The 18,446-nt window shown below is 46.0% G+C and overlaps 1 protein-coding gene across 2 annotated transcripts; it reads left to right on the top strand.

Annotated features, from left to right (window-relative positions):
• The first annotated feature begins 993 nt into the window (after positions 1 to 993).
• On the top strand, positions 994 to 17,531 carry LOC125966774 (janus kinase and microtubule-interacting protein 3-like). Of its 2 annotated transcripts, XM_068650516.1 has the most exons (21): positions 994 to 1,484; positions 1,609 to 2,288; positions 3,155 to 3,225; positions 3,362 to 3,466; positions 3,610 to 3,723; positions 5,608 to 5,672; positions 5,882 to 5,944; positions 6,031 to 6,129; positions 6,219 to 6,317; positions 6,399 to 6,452; positions 6,573 to 6,638; positions 6,700 to 6,768; positions 6,846 to 6,923; positions 6,980 to 7,213; positions 7,293 to 7,418; positions 7,788 to 7,869; positions 9,267 to 9,437; positions 9,583 to 9,660; positions 13,144 to 13,234; positions 17,137 to 17,166; positions 17,375 to 17,531. In XM_068650516.1, exons 6-15 carry the CDS (start codon positions 5,613 to 5,615, stop codon positions 7,407 to 7,409), a joined length of 939 nt encoding a protein of 312 aa, XP_068506617.1. In that variant the 5' UTR covers positions 994 to 1,484; positions 1,609 to 2,288; positions 3,155 to 3,225; positions 3,362 to 3,466; positions 3,610 to 3,723; positions 5,608 to 5,612; the 3' UTR covers positions 7,410 to 7,418; positions 7,788 to 7,869; positions 9,267 to 9,437; positions 9,583 to 9,660; positions 13,144 to 13,234; positions 17,137 to 17,166; positions 17,375 to 17,531. The 2 variants fall into 2 exon arrangements, with proteins under 2 accessions (XP_068506617.1, XP_068506616.1); XM_068650515.1 differs by lacking the exons at positions 994 to 1,484; positions 1,609 to 2,288; positions 3,155 to 3,225; ... (5 more) ...; positions 17,137 to 17,166; positions 17,375 to 17,531 and having other exon boundaries at positions 3,860 to 5,672; positions 7,788 to 8,090.
• The last annotated feature ends 915 nt before the right edge of the window (positions 17,532 to 18,446 follow it).

The following is an 18,446-nucleotide window of genomic DNA, read 5'->3' on the forward strand; positions in this document are numbered from 1 at the left end:
CTCTTCCCTCCATTCAGGACATTTCATCTCAGCGCTGCATGTCCCGTGCCCGTAACATCATCAATGACCCATCACACCCCCACTATGGACTGTTCTCCCTGCTGCCCTCTGGGAAGAGGTTTCGCACAATCCGCTGCAGGTCCACCAGGTTCTGCAACAGCTTTTTCCCTGCTGTCATCAGACTGTTGAACACTAGAACTGTTGAGCTCTAAACTGAACTCTGCATCACACATTCACAGAACTGTACTTTATGACACTACGGACCTCTATCTTGCACTATCTCGCACTACCAACTTTACTGAACTTGTATAAACCCTTTAAATAGAAGTTTAATACATGGTTTAGCATTCCTCTGCACACTCTTGAATACTGTTTTGCCTACTTGCACTATTGCATAATTAGCACTGCTGCACTTTATACTTATTTGTAATATATATATACAGTATATGTGTATATATATATATTCATAGGATATGTTACTTCTATTCAACTGCAATATCACTACTTTGTTGTAAGCCGTGTGCAACGAAATTTCGTTTTGTATGCACCATGTGCAGACAAGATGACAATAAAGTTTGTCTAAGTCATGTCAGGTCAGCTGTCTGGAGAGAGAGAGAAGTCAGGACCTGCGGGCGGAGCACCACCGTGCCACCGCCGCCATGACGGAACTCAAAAGCAAACTCCATGAGGAGAAGCAGAAAGAGTTAGCCGTTACCAGGGAGACATTACTGCGGCAGCATGAAATGGAGCTGATGAGAGTGATCAAAATCAAAGATGGAGAGATCCAGCGACTGAATGCCTTGGTCCTCAGCCTGAGGGACGGCTCCATGGACAAGGTGATCCGCTCAATCCGTGTCTGACTATCCGCACGCCACGTCGGGCTCCGATGCGGCCGCTACCGTATTGTGTAGCTTGTCCCCAGTAAGCGTCGCGGCGCTCCGTTGCGGTCTCAACGGCCCGATGTGGCGCAATGTCTGCTCAGGTGAGGAGCGGGGGCGCTTTGCTGGCGGAAGTGGAGGAGACGCGGCGGTGTCGGGAGACCGAGCGGTGTCGCCTCCACCAGGAGCGCGGAAGAAGCCCTGGCAGCGGCCCAGCAGGCCTGGCAGTCCCGAGCGGCCGAGCTCCGATCGGCTCATCACCAGCATCGGGAGGAGCTGAGCCGAACCAAGAGAGACTGCGAGAGGGAGATCCGCCGACTGGTAGGACTGATCAGATGCGCGGTGCGTGGCTATGTTCCCAATTTCGTTGTATACCTGCAGTGCAATGACACCTAAGGCATTCTATTCTATTCTATTTCACAAGAAGAAAACGTCCGGTTGCTCGCTTCGCTTTTGTCACAGCAATGGTGTTCTAGTCGATTCAAGATAAAAATTGGCCGGTTGCTCTCTTTGTTTTTGTCACAATTCTGGCAAATGAGTTTGCCCGCCTGCCTAAACTACCCTGGAAGTGGGGTCAACGGCGCTACTAGCAATCCTCTTCATAGCGTAAGCCACCTCATCACACACTTGCAGTACGCATGACTTAGTTCGTTGCTGGAGGAAGGTAGCACAAAAACAGTTTTGAACTTTGAACGAGTGGTTGTGTGTGTGTGTTGCGGGGCGTTTTCAGTCTCAGGAGGATCGGGACACGCGAAGGTTTCATCTGAAAATCGCTGAGCTCAGCGCAGTCATCAGGAAACTGGAGGATCGAAACGCCCTGCTTTCTGAAGAGCGCAATGAACTGGTAATTTATTGACGGCACGCTTGAAGGTTTGCGCTACGTTTGATGCGCGCCATCCAGCGAGGCACCCATTGCGCTTGCTTATTAGTTGAGCGGCGCGGCGAGTCGGTTGCCTGGTAGATGTCTTTCATTGGGAGCCAAAGCCACGATTCCGTTCAAACCGATGCAAAAGGAATGGATACGTTCTGGCCCGCGTGTTGTGCGTCTTTCGCATCCCGCACTTCATGCTTGCAGCTTAAGCGACTGAGAGAAACAGAAAGCCACTTTCTGCCACTCCTGTACAAAAACAAACGCCTGAGCAGGAAGAATGAAGAACTCTCGCTGGTGCTGTGTCGCCTTGAAAACAAAGTGCGCTTTGTCACCCAGGAGAACGAGGAGATGGCAAGCTTGGTAAGTCGACGCGGACAACGGCGGCGTGCCAACAGAGTCCACTGCATTTGTGTTCCACAGAGAAGGCCTAGTTCGCTCAATGACCTGGAGCGCGGTTGCGGCCAGCAGGACGGTGAAATGGAGTTCCTTCAAGTTGTGGAGCAGCGGCACATCATCGACGACTTGTCCAAGGTCTTCAGGCAGGCGACTCGGTGCACGTACAGCAGCGCCGCGCTCGCTCGCTGTCGCCAGGAAACCTTTTCCGTCCAAAGCTTGGCCGGCGGCCGCCATCCAAAAAATTGGCCCCTTAAATTCCGACCTTTCAAGCAGGAGCATTGTGCGCACGCGTTTGAACACGCTTTAGACTTGTTTTGCCGTTTTCAGCAGCTCAAAGCTCCCGTTTTGTCAGCGCCTTTGCCACTCGCTGTGCGCTGAAAACGACGGACTCGCCCGGCTGCTCAGCCCGTCAACCATGAGCCGCGAGCGCGACGTCATTGTCCGTAGGCAGCTAGTGGCAAAATGCACCCTGTTAGAGTTGCGCTCGCTCCAACTTATTTTGCAAGAACCACACGGGAGACAAGTAAGTTCTTTTGGACACCTGCAGGTGGAGAGTCCATCCGTTGTACGAATGAAGTCTGACTCTCGGCTCCTGCACGAGCGTTTTTATTAAGAGAAACAGGGTGGGTGTAAGAGTGGATTGAATAGAGAAAGCCCTTGACCTCTAGTCAAAACATAGCAAGGGATGTTTTACGACTTTGTGTAGGAAGGGATAAGCGATAGGGATAAATAAGGGATAAATAATATTATTTATTACAGGTTGCAGTCAAAGTCAAAGCAACATAATCATACGATAAAGATAATCTGGAAAACCCTGACACACCCTGTAGTTGTCACTTTTGGAAAAGACTAGCGTCCCTCCAATCATCGCCGGTGATGGGTTTTTCAGGCTCTGGAGACAGGAGCTCATGTCAGAAATGTCATCGTGAGTCGCGTTTGTTTCTGCGCCGGAGCCGTTCGTTCCCTTTGCATCCAAAGAATCTCAAAGGCGGATTATTTGTGTCGACAGGAGAGAGATTTGCTGCTACGATACCGACGTCGAGAATCTCTGAGGAGGAACAAAGCGTGAGGTCCTGCAAGGTGAGTCTGTTTGTTTGCGGCTGCTTGGTGTTGCGCAAGATGAAATGGCCTTTTTCTCGCTATCGTTCCTCTCGTCGATTCATCGTGAGGTGTCGCTTCAGTTTGTTCAGAGAGATGTTTGCTTCCGCGCCCGCAGGTCATCGAAACATTTTACGGCTACGACGAAGACGTGTTGGTGGACTCGGACGGATCGTCCTTGTCTTTTCACACCGACAGAACCCCCGACACGGAACCCGAAGAGGTAGCCCGCCATTTCTGCCAGCGTATTGGCGCCAAACATTCGTCTTCAGCCTGGAATCGGACTCGTCTTTGCGTCGCGGGTGCTTTGTCGCCGGTCTGACTGATTCTGGTACTAGTGCTGTGTTGCATTGGTGTGTGCATGAGGAGGCGGAGCTTCGCTACCGCCAGCTGACGCAAGAATATCAAGCGCTGCAACGAGCCTACGCTCTGCTAGCCCAGACCAGCGGAGGGGACTACGACGCCGAGAAGGAGATCAAGGTGGCGCCCCTTCCCGCAACCCCCGGCCGGGTCGCAGCCTCCCCGTTCTCACCCAGCCTCGGGTGTTCTCTGGTCTGAAAGGAGGAGGAGGAGCCTCCCTCCTCCTCCTTTCAGACCAGAGAAAAGCTGATGGTAGTGTCAGACGCACCTCTTTCAATAAGGTGCCCCCGGCTTCCCGGTAACGGGTTTGTCTTAGCCGGGTTCGGAGATTCGTCCGTAATCTAACCACCTGAGTTAAATTAACTCCACCGGAATCAATCTAATTTCTGTACGACGCCAATCCCTCTCAAGTCACCCTAAGCTCGAGCCGAGTAACTCAATTCGAGGCAAGACTTTGAAGTGACCGCATCGTATTGATGGCTCCCCGCTAATGTTTGAAGTTCTTATTATGTTACGGATATTTTTAGATGTCTTTGTTAAGACCTCAGGGATTCGTTTGTATAGCGCACCCTAGCACTAGTTTTGCCGAAGTAAATGTTGATATGGGTCCGTTCTACTTGGTCGCTCAAGCAGCGAGCCGACCAACTTGTTTATTCGAAAGAGAATCGAATTAATAAAAGTGTGACAATAATAGCATTTAAGGAGAAAATTAATGCACTTTACGTTATTAATTCTAACTTCTTATATGTAGATCTAGCACTTAACTGTCGGAGTGCTTCACCCCACTTGATTGCTTAAAAAGAATAACAACTTTCTTAAAACGAATAAAAATGTCTTACTCTATTTAGATTTGCCCAGTAATTAATTTGGAAGGCAAGTCTATTTTTCGATCGTGTCCTGTTTAACTTTTGACGCGGCCCGACAAAATTAAGAACTGGGCCGCGCCCGACGGACAATCGAAATACTTTTATCCTTCACCAACTCAAATGATCTATTTTAACCATCGTCGTTATTTTATTTAGAGGAAGTAAATTTTCAAACGAATTCACTTTTGACGAAATTCACTCTTCCCTTAAATATCTACGAAAGTTATTTAATTCTCTAACATGTTCGGAGTTACTTTTTACGCGGCCCGTCAAAAGGGGAAACGGGCCTGCACCCTTCAAATAATTAAATTACTTTCAGTTCTACACCAAACCAATAATCCGATTCAAACACTTCCGTTAATTTATTCAGACGAAGCAAACTTTCAAACGGATTGAAATTCACTCGTGTCTCAAATAACTACGAAAGTTATTCAATTCTCTAAAATTGTCTGATGTTACTTTTATTTATTACGGTCCTATGTTATACCATAATAACCCCCCGCACATTAATCAAATTGTCAAATCAACCCTGAACCATCGATTGTACATTCAGTACAAATCAGCGCACAACAAAGTAGATGAATATACACAACACATTTATTGAAGAAACATGAAATAGAATTACAAATCTTAATCACTCCAGAAACCGAACAATTTCACCCACTGATACCCGTGTTAATAAAATCATTCAATCCCAGAACAATTCGATTGCAAAACACAGTTCATGAAAGAGGGAATCAATTTTTAGCCAAGCAAAGAAATCAAGAAGTAAAAATCACATTTGTGCTTCTCCAAACAATTTATGTCACGCCACTATTCTCATAGTGACGGGTCCCTTGATCGAATTGACTAACAATATTGCTTTAAGCTGTTACAGAATACATTTTTAGCCAAGCAAAGAAATCAAAAAGTAAAAATCACATTTGTGCGTCCATGCGTGACTCACAATCCGACACCGTGTTCCTGTTTTATTTCTATTTTAACTTGCTTAGCTTATTTTGGCCCCTTTTTTGGTCTCATGTTTTGGTCTGGCGCCATCTTTTGGACAAATTTGGAATTTCAGCTCTGCCAATTTATTCCTGTGAACAATCCATATTTTACCATTTGCACCATCTCTTCCCCCCATGTTACATGACAGTAGAAATGGGTCACTATCAAAGCAGAGTAGCAGATCTGGAGTCAGCGCTGAAGCAACAAGGACAGGTAAGCTTATCAATGAGCACACCTTTTTCTCAGACAAAATAGCTACATTCTTCAGTCACTCATTCGTCTGGCATTACTGGACCAACCCCCCCCCGAACGTGGCTGGGAAAATGCGGAGAAAAGCAAATGTCATTTTCCAGTCAACCAAAGAATTTGTGGATGAAAATGACACAACATTCCAAAGCTGTCCACGCGTTTGTCTCTTCTAGAATGTCAAGTGGGTGGAGGAGAAGCAGCTGCTGCGTCAGAGCAATCAGCAGTTGGCCGAAAAGGTGACGGAAAGAAAGGCGCTGGGCGGAGTCGCTTGGCGTCACACCCGTCCGGAAGCCCCGCAGGTGAGGTCTGACTGTCTTTTCAGGTCAGGCGGATGGAGGCGGAAGAAGCGCGTCTGAAAGAGCACATCCAGGATATCCGAGACCAAAACGAACTGCTTGAGTTCTGCATCCTGGAGCTGGAGGTGGGAAGACTCGCACAAGCGTGTTGAGGCCAGAGATGTGACGGACGGACGGACGGACGGACGGACGGATGCATGCCTCTGCCTTTCAGGAGAGGGAGTGGCGCTCCCCCGTCTTGAAGTTTCTGCAAGTCCGTTTCCCAGACGGCCTCAGCCCTTTGCAGATCTACTGCGAGGCCGACGGCGTGAGCGTACGTAAGGCGTCCCTCGCAACCCTAACCTTAACCTGAGGTCCCAGAACACCTTACATTGCTCCTTGCGCCTTTCCCCAGGACATCGTCATCAGTGATCTGATGAAGAAGCTGGACATCCTGGGCGATAACGCCGTAAGTGTATGTCGAACTCCTTATGTTCGCACTCCACGAGACTCGGCGGCTCAAATGTGACTTTTGGAAGGCTTTGCGCTGAAAGAAGCTTGTTGACGCTGTGCCTTTGGGCTCTTGCAGAATCTCACCAACGAGGAGCAGGTGGTCGTGATTCACGCCAGGACCCTTCCCACCCTAGCCGAGAAGGTAACGCGCACGTCCACGCACGCTCTCGCATTCTGCTTATGTGACAGCAGCCTTTCCTCAGTGGTTAGAATACATCAAAGTGACCAAGTCAGCACTTCAACAGAAGATGTTGGACATTGAAAGTGAGAAGGTAGACAGACACGCGACATCAGCCAAGGGGAACTCGGGGCAATGTGCCCCAACAATTCTGACCTTGAGCTGTGCTAGGATATGTTCTGCAACCAGAAGGGCTACCTGGATGAAGAGTTGGACTTCAGGAAGCGTTCCATGGACCAGGCTCATAAGGTAAGCCGCCCTCAAATCTCCCGCCGGACCACTGATGGACGAGGATTGCGGCCCAGAGGATCATGGAGCTGGAGGCCATGTTGTACGAGGCGCTACCGCAGCGGGACTGCCCCGCCACGGACGGCGAAAAAGCCAGCCACGCTGGCGTGAATGACGTGCTGACGGCGGATCAGAGACAAGAGCTTAGGAGCGCCGTGGACCAATGGAAGCGAGCCCTGATGTGGGAGTTGAGGGAGCGCGACGCTTGCATCCTCCAAGAGAGAATGGATCTGCTGCACAGCGCGCAACAGGTAAGGGCCCAAAGCCAGCCCGGCACTTACTTGCACGCTTACTGGCTTTTGAAGGCTACTTTCCATTTGTCCGTCCTAGAGGAACGAAGAGCTGAAAGAATTCATCGAAGCTCAGAAGAGACAAATCAAACAATTGGAGGAGAAGTTTCTGTTTCTCTTTCTAGTCTTCTCCTTGGCCTTCATTCTGTGGCCCTAACACCAGCTGGTGAGTGAGCTCCAGCGGCACCGCACTCGACACCTCCGATACACTGCCAGCCGGTCTCAGACGTTGGCAGACGCTCCGATGCCGACGTATACCCCCCGCCACGGTGACAGAGGCACCGCGTCACACCGGCGCTCATCCAATCAGAAGGCAGGAAAGGCAAATTCACATGCAGGGCACTCTTGAACCAGAAGAGAGCGCCACAAAAAACGGTTGTTGCCCCAAACGCGCACTAAAAAGGGTCAGAATAACAAGAGTCCCACCGGCCAGCCGGGGCCACCCGTCCATCCATTTCTTCAGGGGGGGAAAAAATTGGAGTCATCGGTGAGTACATTTTGCATTTAGCTCCGCTTTTCTGCTTCTGTCTTCAAGTGTGTGGCATCCTGCGACCAAAGATTCAGCCAACCCCAAAGCGGTTGACCTCAACGTCCCACCACCATTCCTACCAGAGCAGGTGACGTGATGCTTTGGACATCCTTCCGTCTCAGATGCCCAAAAGTACTCTTTGCCACATCTGCGGCAATACGGTGTCTTTTCAAAGGTGCAAATAAATCCAGCGTGGGCGGAACACGCACGTCTTCGGTTTTTCCCGCTTTGTTTGTGTGACAGCTGTTGTGAAAATTTTATACAAATAAAGTTGTATAGTACAGGTTTGGCCAAGCCGCAACTCCCGAACCGCATGCGGCTCTTTTATGTTCATATCAACATTTGTGTGTGTGTGTGTGTGTGTGTGTGTGGGGGGGGGTTGTGCGTGTTGGCTTCACTTGAGTTCAATTTAGTATTTTCGTCAAAAGCGCATGTGGTGAAATTCCACAAAGTAGGATGGGCAAACACATTCCAGTAAACTATTAGTGTCAATTGGGCTCTCGAAATGGCAGGGAAAAGATGCACAGCAAAACGAAAATATGTAGATGAACACAGGACGTTTTTATCAGAGTGGGAAAGTTTCTATTTTTTGTTGAACGTGATGGCAAACCATTCTGCCTGATACGTCAGACCTCAGCGCATTTCAAAGATTCAAATCTTCAGCGCCATGCACTTCAGCTCACTCCATGCTAACATTGATCAGGCGTCGAACCCGCAACATCATGCTTAAGAGGTGGACATGCTAACCAGTGCGCCATTATGTCAACGCATAACAACTGTAAATCTACTAAACAAAACAGCGGTTGCTATATGACATCTGCCGCGTGTGGTCACGTGACAGACGTCACGTGATGGGCAGAACTTCCGCCGGAATTCAAATCCGCGGGGAGAGTTAACTTGTTTAAAAGGGAGTGGGCAGAAGAATTATTTAATTTATTTAAATCTATTTGGAGTGTGCGCCATTATGTCAATGCATAACAACTGTAAGTCTACTAAACAAAACAGCGGTTGCTATATGACGTCTGCCACGTGACGCGGACGTGACGTCGACGCCTACTTTACATCCCACCGATCACAGGACCCCTCGGCTGCATAACCGCGCCCCCTTCCCAACCAATCGGATTTGCTATACGCGAAAACTACGCCAATGGGCGCAACTTCCGCCAAAATTTAAATCCGTGGGCGTGGCTCGCAACAGGAAGTAGGAAAATGGCGATGTTGACAAAGACACAGCGGATGGTAACATACGACTAACAAGAGAAATATTTTTATTTTCTGCTTGCAACTGGACCGTCCAGAGCGTACACGGTAAGTACAACTAATCGTTTTTAAAAAGAAGTACTTTTGTTGCCCTGAAAAGCGAGTGAGTGTGGCGTTTGGGGGGAACGTCAAATTTCGACGATTCTTTCTGGTCAACGGTTGTAAATGATTGCGTTGATTGAAAAAGAAAACTTGATGTAACTCTACTTTTAACTGCCGTTTCAGATAAGCGGGTATTACGTCGCAGTCATGTGCCGTGGATATGACGTAATTGGCTGAACTTCCACCAAAATTCAAATCTGTTGGCGCGATGGCCGTGAGCCACTGAGCAACGACGAATATCAACAGAAATATCTTTATTTTCTGCTTGCAACTGGACCGTCTACAGCGTACACGGTAAGTAACACTCATTGTGTTTAAAGAGATTTACGTTTGCGATAGCAACGTGTAGCTGAGGCGCTAGCAGAAGTGTAGCCGCGTTGCGTTGTACGTGTGAATATTGGTCCAGGCGAAATGTTAATGTTTAATTTCATTCCTTTAGGTTCCACGGTGTTTGTTGGCTGCAAGTTTTCCACTGCAAGAAGAGGCTCGTATCATTGACCAGGAGCGAGCTACAATGGTGAGTAGCCATAACATTTATGTTAAACACTTCCTATTTCATGTCTAACAGTACTTGATTTAACAAATAACCATAAATAAATACAGTGTGGGCACTGAAGTTAACATATGTGATTATACTGCCTAATCTGTCACCGAGTATATTGTTGCAAAGTAATATAAGATCCACAGTTGTAATTCAGAATAGTTTTCAAAAGAAGGCCATTAGAATTATATACAAGTCTGATTACCCTGAACATAACAACAAGCTATTAATTAAATCACAAATTCTTCAATTCAAAGATTTGGTAGATTATCAGAATAATAATGTCTAACAGTAATTGATTTAACACATCACGATAAGTAGATTGAGTGTGGGCACTCTCAAGTTAACATATGTGATTATACTGCCTAATCTGTTACAGAGTATGTTGTTGCCAAGTAATGTAGAATAGATCCAAAGTAGTAATCCAGAATAGTTTTGAAAAGGCCATTAGAATAATAAACAAATCTGATTACCTTGAACATAATAGTTAAGTGTTGAATATGTCCTATGAAGTCAAAATTGGGCACCATCATGTGGTGAAATTTGGAATTGCATCACATCCAATTTTGCCTGGGAACAAACAGATTAAATAAATCTTAGTCTTAAATAAGCCACTCCTTCTCAAACAAGTAAACTCTGCCCATTTTGCGCAGTAGATGTTCTGTTAATATCTAGTATTTATACAAAGTCATAATTTAAATTGCTTTCAACCTTAATTCATCGCTTCAACCAACATTACTCGCTCTTATTACCAACTTGTATCGATTTAACTAAGCGTTTAATACTTCCTATCAGGTCTCAAGTCAAGATTTGGCAAAATACAATTTCAGCAAATCCAATTTTGCCAGGCAACAAAAAGAGATTAAATAAACTAAATAAGTCTTCTTCCCATTAAATAAATCAGAAAAGTCTGTCTTGTAACCAGTCCTCTTCAAACAAGTAAAGTCTGCCCGTTTTGTGCCGTAGATTTTGTGTCTATGCCTAGTATTTATACAAAATCATAATTTAAACGACTTCATTCCTTCATTCACTTTGGAAATTTGGAATTGCAGCAAATCGAATTTTGCCAGGGAACAAAAATAGATCAATTAAACTAAATAAGTCTTCTTCCCATTAAATAAATTAAAAAAGTCTGTCTTGTAACCAGTCCTTTTCAAACAAGTCAAGTCTGCCCATTTTGTGCCGTAGATTTTGTGTTTATGCCTAGTATTTATACAAAATCATAATTTAAAGGATTTCATTCCTTCATTCACTTTGGAAATTTGGAATTGCAGCACATCAAATTTTGCCTGGGAAGAAAAGTAGATTAAATAAATTTAATAAGTCTTACTACTTCCCAATAAATAAATTAAATACGTCTTACTTGTTCCCACTCCTTTTCAAAAAAGTAGTTTAAAACGAGGGCCATTTACTCAACCTTTAACCTCAACCCCGCACATCACATTGTGTTGTATCTGTGAATGTTGGTTGTGGCCAAATGATAGTTTTCTTTCATTCGTTTAGGTTCCAAGAAAACTTGATGTAACTCTACTTTTAACTGCCGTTTCAGATAAGCGGGTATTACGTCGCAGTCATGTGCCGCAGATATGAGGTAATTGGTGGAACTTCCACCAAAATTCAAATCTGTTGGCGCGATGGCCGTGAGCCACTGAGCAACGACGAATATCAACAGAAACATCTTTATTTTCTGCTTGCAACTGGACCGTCTACAGCGTACACGGTAAGTAACACTCATTGTGTTTAAAGAGATTTACGTTTGTAATAGCAACGTATAGCTGAGGCGCTAGCAGAAGTGTAGCCGCGTTGCGTTGTACGTGTGAATATTCGTCCAGGCGAAATGTTAATGTTTAATTTCATTCCTTTAGGTTTCACGGTGTTTGTTGGCTGCAAGTTTTCCACTGCAAGAAGAGGCTCGTATCATTGACCAGGAGCGAGCTACAATGGTGAGTAGCCATAACATTTATGTTAAACACTTCCTATTTGATGTCTAACAGTACTTGATTTAACAAATAACCATACATAAATACAGTGTGGGCACTGAAGTTAACATATGTGATTATACTGCCTAATCTGTCACCGAGTATATTGTTGCAAAGTAATATAAGATCCAAAGTTATAATTCAGAATAGTTTTCAAAAGAAGGCCATTAGAATTATATACAAGTCTGATTACCCTGAACATAACAACAAGCTATTAATTAAATCACAAATTCTTCAATTCAAAGATTTGGTAGATTATCAGACAAATAATGTCTAACAGTAATTGATTTAACACATCACGATAAGTAGATTGACTGTGGGCACTCTCAAGTTAACATATGTGATTATACTGCCTAATCTGTTACAGAGTAATGTACAAGTAATGTAGAATAGATCCAAAGTAGTAATCCAGAATAGTTTTGAAAAGGCCATTAGAATAATAAACAAATCTGATTACCTTGAACTAAGTGTTGAATATGTCCTATGAAGTCAAAATTTGGCACCATCATGTGGTGAAATTTGGAATTGCATCACATTTAATTTTGCCAGGGAACAAACAGATTAAATAAATCTTAGTCTTAAATAAGCCACTCCTTCTCAAACAAGTAAACTCTGCCCATTTTGCGCAGTAGATGTTCTGTTAATATCTAGTATTTATATAAAGTCATAATTTAAATTGCTTTTAACCTTCATTCATCGCTTCAACCAACATTACTCGCTCTTATTACCAACTTGTATCGATTTAACTGAGCGTTTAATACTTCCTATCAGGTCTCAAGTTAAGATTTGGCAAAATACAATTTCAGCAAATCCAATTTTGCCAGGCAACAAAAATAAATTAAATAAACTAAATAAGTCTTCTTCCCATTAAATAAATCAGAAAAGTCTGTCTTGTAACCAGTCCTCTTCAAACAAGTAAAGTCTGCCCGTTTTGTGCCGTAGATTTTGTGTCTATGCCTAGTATTTATACAAAATCATAATTTAAACGACTTCATTCCTTCATTCACTTTGGAAATTTGGAATTGCAGCAAATCGAATTTTGCCAGGGAACAAAAATAGATCAATTAAACTAAATAGTGTCTTCTTCCCATTAAATAAATTAAAAAAGTCTGTCTTGTAACCAGTCCTTTTCAAACAAGTAAAGTCTGCCCATTTTGTGCCGTAGATTTTGTGTTTATGCCTAGTATTTATACAAAATCATAATTTAAAGGATTTCATTCCTTCATTCACTTTGGAAATTTGGAATTGCAGCACATCAAATTTTGCCTGGGAAGAAAAGTAGATTAAATAAATTTAATAAGTCTTACTACTTCCCAATAAATAAATTAAATACGTCTTACTTGTTCCCACTCCTTTTCAAAAAAGTAGTTTAAAACGAGGGCCATTTACTCAACCTTTAACCTCAACCCCGCACGTCACATTGTGTTGTATCTGTGAATGTTGGTTGTGGCCAAATGATAGTTTTCTTTCATTCGTTTAGGTTCCACGGTGTTTGTTGGCTATATGTTTTCCACTGTCAGAAGGATGAAAATACAAAGTACAACGCTTGGACGTGGGCGACGACGTCACCGGTGAGTCCTTCCTTCCTATTTATTTACCTTCTAGGTGCTAGAGGCTAAGTGTTAGAAGCTAAGTGTTAGAGGCAACACAATACGAACAACACAACACAATACGAACAACTCAACACAATATGAACAACTCAACACAATATGAACAACACAACAAAATACGAACAACACAACACAATAGCAACAACACAATACGAACAACACAACACATTACGAACAACACAATACGAACAACACAACGATACCGCACTGAACAACACGATACCGCACTGAACAACACGATACCGCACTGAACAACACGATACCGCACTGAACAACACGATACCGCACTGAAAAACACGATACCGCACTGAACAACACCATGCCGCACTGAACAACACCATGCCGCACCGAACAACACCATGCCGCACTGAACAACACCATGCCGCACTGAACAACACCATGCCGCACTGAACAACACCATGCCGCACTGAACAACACCATGCCGCACTGAACAATACCATGCCGCACTGAACAACACCATGCCGCACTGAACAACACCATGCCGCACTGAACAACACCATGCCGCACTGAACAACACCATGCCGCACTGAACAACACCATGCCGCACTGAACTACACCATGCCGCACTGAACAACACCATGCCGCACTGAACAACACCATGCTGCACTGAACAACACCATGCCGCACTGAACAACACAATGCCGCACTGAACAACACCATGCCGCACTGAACAACACCATGCCGCACTGAACAACACCATGCCGCACTGAACAACACCATGCCGCACTGAACAACACCATGCCGCACTGAACAACACCATCCCGCACTGAACAACACCATCCCGCACTGAACAACACCATGCCGCACTGAACAACATTATACCGCACTGAACAACATTATGCCGCACTGAACAACATTATGCCGCACTGAACAACACCATGCCGCACTGAACAACACCATGCCGCACTGAACAACACCATGCCGCACTGAACAACACCATCCCGCACTGAACAACATTATGCCGCACTGAACAACACCATCCCGCACTGAACAACATTATGCCGCACTGAACAACATTATGCCGCACTGAACAACATTATGCCGCACTGAAAAACACCATGCCGCACTGAACAACACCATGCCGCACTGAACAACACCATGCCGCACTGAACAACACCATGCCGCACTGAACAACACCATGCCGCACTGAACAACACCATGCCGCACTGAACAACACCATGACGCACTGAACAACACCATGACGCACTGAACAGCACCATGCCGCACTGAACAACACCATGCCGCACTGAACAACACCATGCCGCACTGAACAACACCATGCCGCACTGAACAACACCATGCCCCACTGAACAACATTACGCCGCACTTAACAACACCATGCCGCACTTAACAACACCATGCCGCACTGAAAAACACCATGCCGCACTGAACAACACCATGCCGCACTGAACAACACCATCCCGCACTGAACAACACCATGCCGCACTGAACAACACCATGCCGCACTGAACAACACCATGCCGCACTGAACAACACCATCCCGCACTGAACAACACCATGCCGCACTGAACAACACCATGCCGCACTGAACAACACCATGCCGCACTGAACAACACCATGCCGCACTGAACAACACCATGCCGCACTGAACAACACCATCTCCCACTGAACAACATTACGCCGCACTGAACAACACCATGCCGCACTTAACAACACCATGCCGCACTGAACAACACCATGCAGCACTGAACAACACCATCCCGCACTGAACAACACCATCCCGCACTGAACACCATCCCGCACTGAAATACACCATCCCGCACTGAACAACACCATGCCGCACTGAACAACACCATGCCGAACAACACCATGCCGCACTGAACAACACCATGCCGCACTGAACAACACCATCCCGCACTGAACAACACCATCCCGCACTGAACAACACCATCCCGCACTGAACAACACCATGCCGCACTGAACAACACCATGCCGCACTGAACAACACCATGCCGCACTGAACAACACCATGCCGCACTGAACAACACCATGCCGCACTGAACAACACCATGCCAAACTGAACAACACCATCCCGCACTGAACAACACCATCCCGCACTGAACAACACCATCCCGCACTGAACAACACCATCCCGCACTGAACAACACCATGCCGCACTGAACAACACCATGCCGCACTGAACTACACCATGCCGCACTGAACTACACCATGCCGCACTGAACAACACCATGCCGCACTGAACAACACAATGCCGCACTGAACAACACAATGCCGCACTGAACAACACCATGCCGCAGTGAACAACACCATGCCGCACTGAACAACACCATGCCGCACTGAACAACACCATCCCGCACTGAACAACACCATGCCGCACTGAACAACATTATGCCCCACTGAACAACATTATACCGCACTGAACAACATTATGCCGCACTGAACAACATTATGCCGCACTGAACAACACCATGCCGCACTGAACAACATTATGCCGCACTGAACAACATTATGCCGCACTGAACACCATGCCGCACTGAACAACACCATGCCGCACTGAACAACACCATGCCGCACTGAACAACACCATGCCGCACTGAACAACACCATGCCGCACTGAACAACACCATCCCGCACTAAACAACACCATGCCGCACTGAACAACATTATGCCGCACTGAACAACATTATGCCGCACTGAACAACATTATGCCGCACTGAACAACATTATGCCGCACTGAACAACATTATGCCGCACTGAACAACATTATGCCGCACTGAACAACACCATGCCGCACTGAACAACACCATGCCGCACTGAACAACACCATGCCCCACTGAACAACATTACGCCGCACTGAACAATATTGTGCCGCACTGAACAACACCATGCCGCACTGAACAACACCATGCCGCACTGAACAACACCATGCCGCACTGAACAACACCATGCCGCACTGAACAACACCATCCCGCACTGAACAACACCATGCCGCACTGAACAACACCATGCCGCACTGAACAACACCATGCCGCACTTAACAACACCATGCCGCACTGGACAACACCATGCCGCACTGAACAACAACATGCCGCACTGAAAAACAACATGCCGCACTGAACAACACGACGCCGCACTGAACAACACTACGCCGCACTGAACAACATTATGCCGCACTGAACAACATTATGCCGCACTGAACAACATCATGTCGCACTGAACAACACCATGCCGCACTGAACAACACCATGCCGCACTGAACAACACCATGCCCCACTGAACAACATTACGCCGCACTGAACAATATTATGCCGCACTGAACAACACCATGCCGCACTGAACAACACCATGCCGCACTGAACAACACCATGCCACACTGAACAACACCATGCCGCACTGAACAACACCATGCCGCACTGAACAACACCATGCCGCACTGAACAACACCATGCCACACTGAACAACACCATGCCGCACTGAACAACACCATGCCGCACTTAACAACACCATGCCGCACTGAACAACACCATGCCGCACTGAACAACAACATGCCGCACTGAACAACAACATGCCGCACTGAACAACACGACGCCGCACTGAACAACACTACGCCGCACAGAACAACACGACGCCGCACAGAATAACACAATACCGCACAGAACAACACCATGCCGCACAAACAGTTTGATAATATTACGTCGCAGTCATGCGACGCGGACATGACGTCAATAGGCGGAACTCACGGCAAAATTATAATCCGTGGGCGTGGCTTGCAACAGGAAGTAGGAAAGCGGCAATGCTGGCAAACAAGACACAGCGGTTAGTAACACGACGACTAACAAGACAAATATTTTTGTTTTCAGCTTGCAACTTGACCGTCTAGAGCGTACAAGGTAATTACAACTCATTGTTTTGAAAAATATGTTTTTTTGTAGGCCTGAAAAGCGAGGCAGTGTGGTATTTGGGAGGAACGTCGAACTCGGCGTCTGCTTCCAGCCACAGACGCCAAATTTCGACGATTATTTCGACTGGTCAACGTTTGTAAATTATTGCGTTGATTAAAAACTTTATTTAACTCTACTCTTAACTTTGCCGTTTCAGATATGCGGGTATTACACCGCGGAAATGACGTCAATAGGCTGAACTCTCGCCAAAATTCAAATCTGTGGGCGCAATGGCCTTGAGCGAGACAACGGATACAAACACGACGATTATCAACAGAAATATCTTTATTTTCTGCTTGCAAGTGGACCGTCTAGAGCGTACACGGTAAGTACAACTCATTGTGTTTAAAAAGATTTACGTTTGTGTAGTTTGCGTTGCGTTGTATCTGTGAATGTTGGTTGAGGCTAAATGTTAATGTTTAATTTCCTTCCTTTAGGTTCCACGGTGTTTGTTGGCTGTATGTTTTCCACTGCAAGAAGAGGCTCGTATCATTGACCAGCAGGAGCTACAATGGTGAGTACCCCTTTCGTCGTCCATTTATGTTAAACACTTCCTATTTCATGTCTAACAGTACTCGATTTAACAAATAACCATAAATAAATACAGTGTGGGCAGTCAAGTTAACATATGTGATTATCCTGCCTAATATGTTTATCACAAATATGTCACTAATATGTTTATTTGTTTATCACAACACCTTTGGACCTTCAGCAATCGATTATTTCCCTTCATCTACATAGAGACAGAACGATGGTGTCTTAAACATCTCATTCATTTCACCAAATAACTTCACGCAGGTGGATAACGGCCGTCTCGGTCACGCTATGTTGCGTGATGCAGTTTTGAAGAACCAAATGCATTTATTCAATGAATAAGTCAAGCTAGATCTATGTTTATGATGTTGTACGTTACGGTACCGATTGAAGTTGAGTCCGAAGCCAGTGGAAAACAGCGCTGCGTTTGTGCTCTCCAGGTACAAATGTTGTGATCTCTGACTGACGACCGGGCGAGACTCGAGTAAGAGATGTCCAAACGAGCTCCGGCAGGGCGGGTCAAGGCGGAGCGAACGGACGCCTTTCAGGCCGCCAATGACGAGCTGAGAGCCAAACTGATGGACGTCCAGTTAGAACTTCAGCAGGAGAAGAACAAGGTGAAAACCTCAACAGACAGACACTGCCTTCCTCCCTGCCTGCTTCCCTGCCTGCCTCCCTGCCTGCCTCCCTGCCTG

This window comes from Syngnathus scovelli, chromosome 4, assembly GCF_024217435.2.
Source record: "Syngnathus scovelli strain Florida chromosome 4, RoL_Ssco_1.2, whole genome shotgun sequence".
NCBI classification, from domain to species: domain Eukaryota; kingdom Metazoa; phylum Chordata; class Actinopteri; order Syngnathiformes; family Syngnathidae; genus Syngnathus; species Syngnathus scovelli.

Coding starts and splice junctions, on each gene's coding strand:
- LOC125966774 (XM_068650515.1), top strand. CDS start 5,403: ATGCGTGACTCACAATCCGACACCGTGTTCCTGTTTTATTTCTATTTT. Junction 6,130..6,218: donor TCTGCATCCTGGAGCTGGAG/GTGGGAAGACTC, acceptor TCTGCCTTTCAG/GAGAGGGAGTGGCGCTCCCC. Junction 6,924..6,979: donor CCATGGACCAGGCTCATAAG/GTAAGCCGCCCT, acceptor ATTGCGGCCCAG/AGGATCATGGAGCTGGAGGC.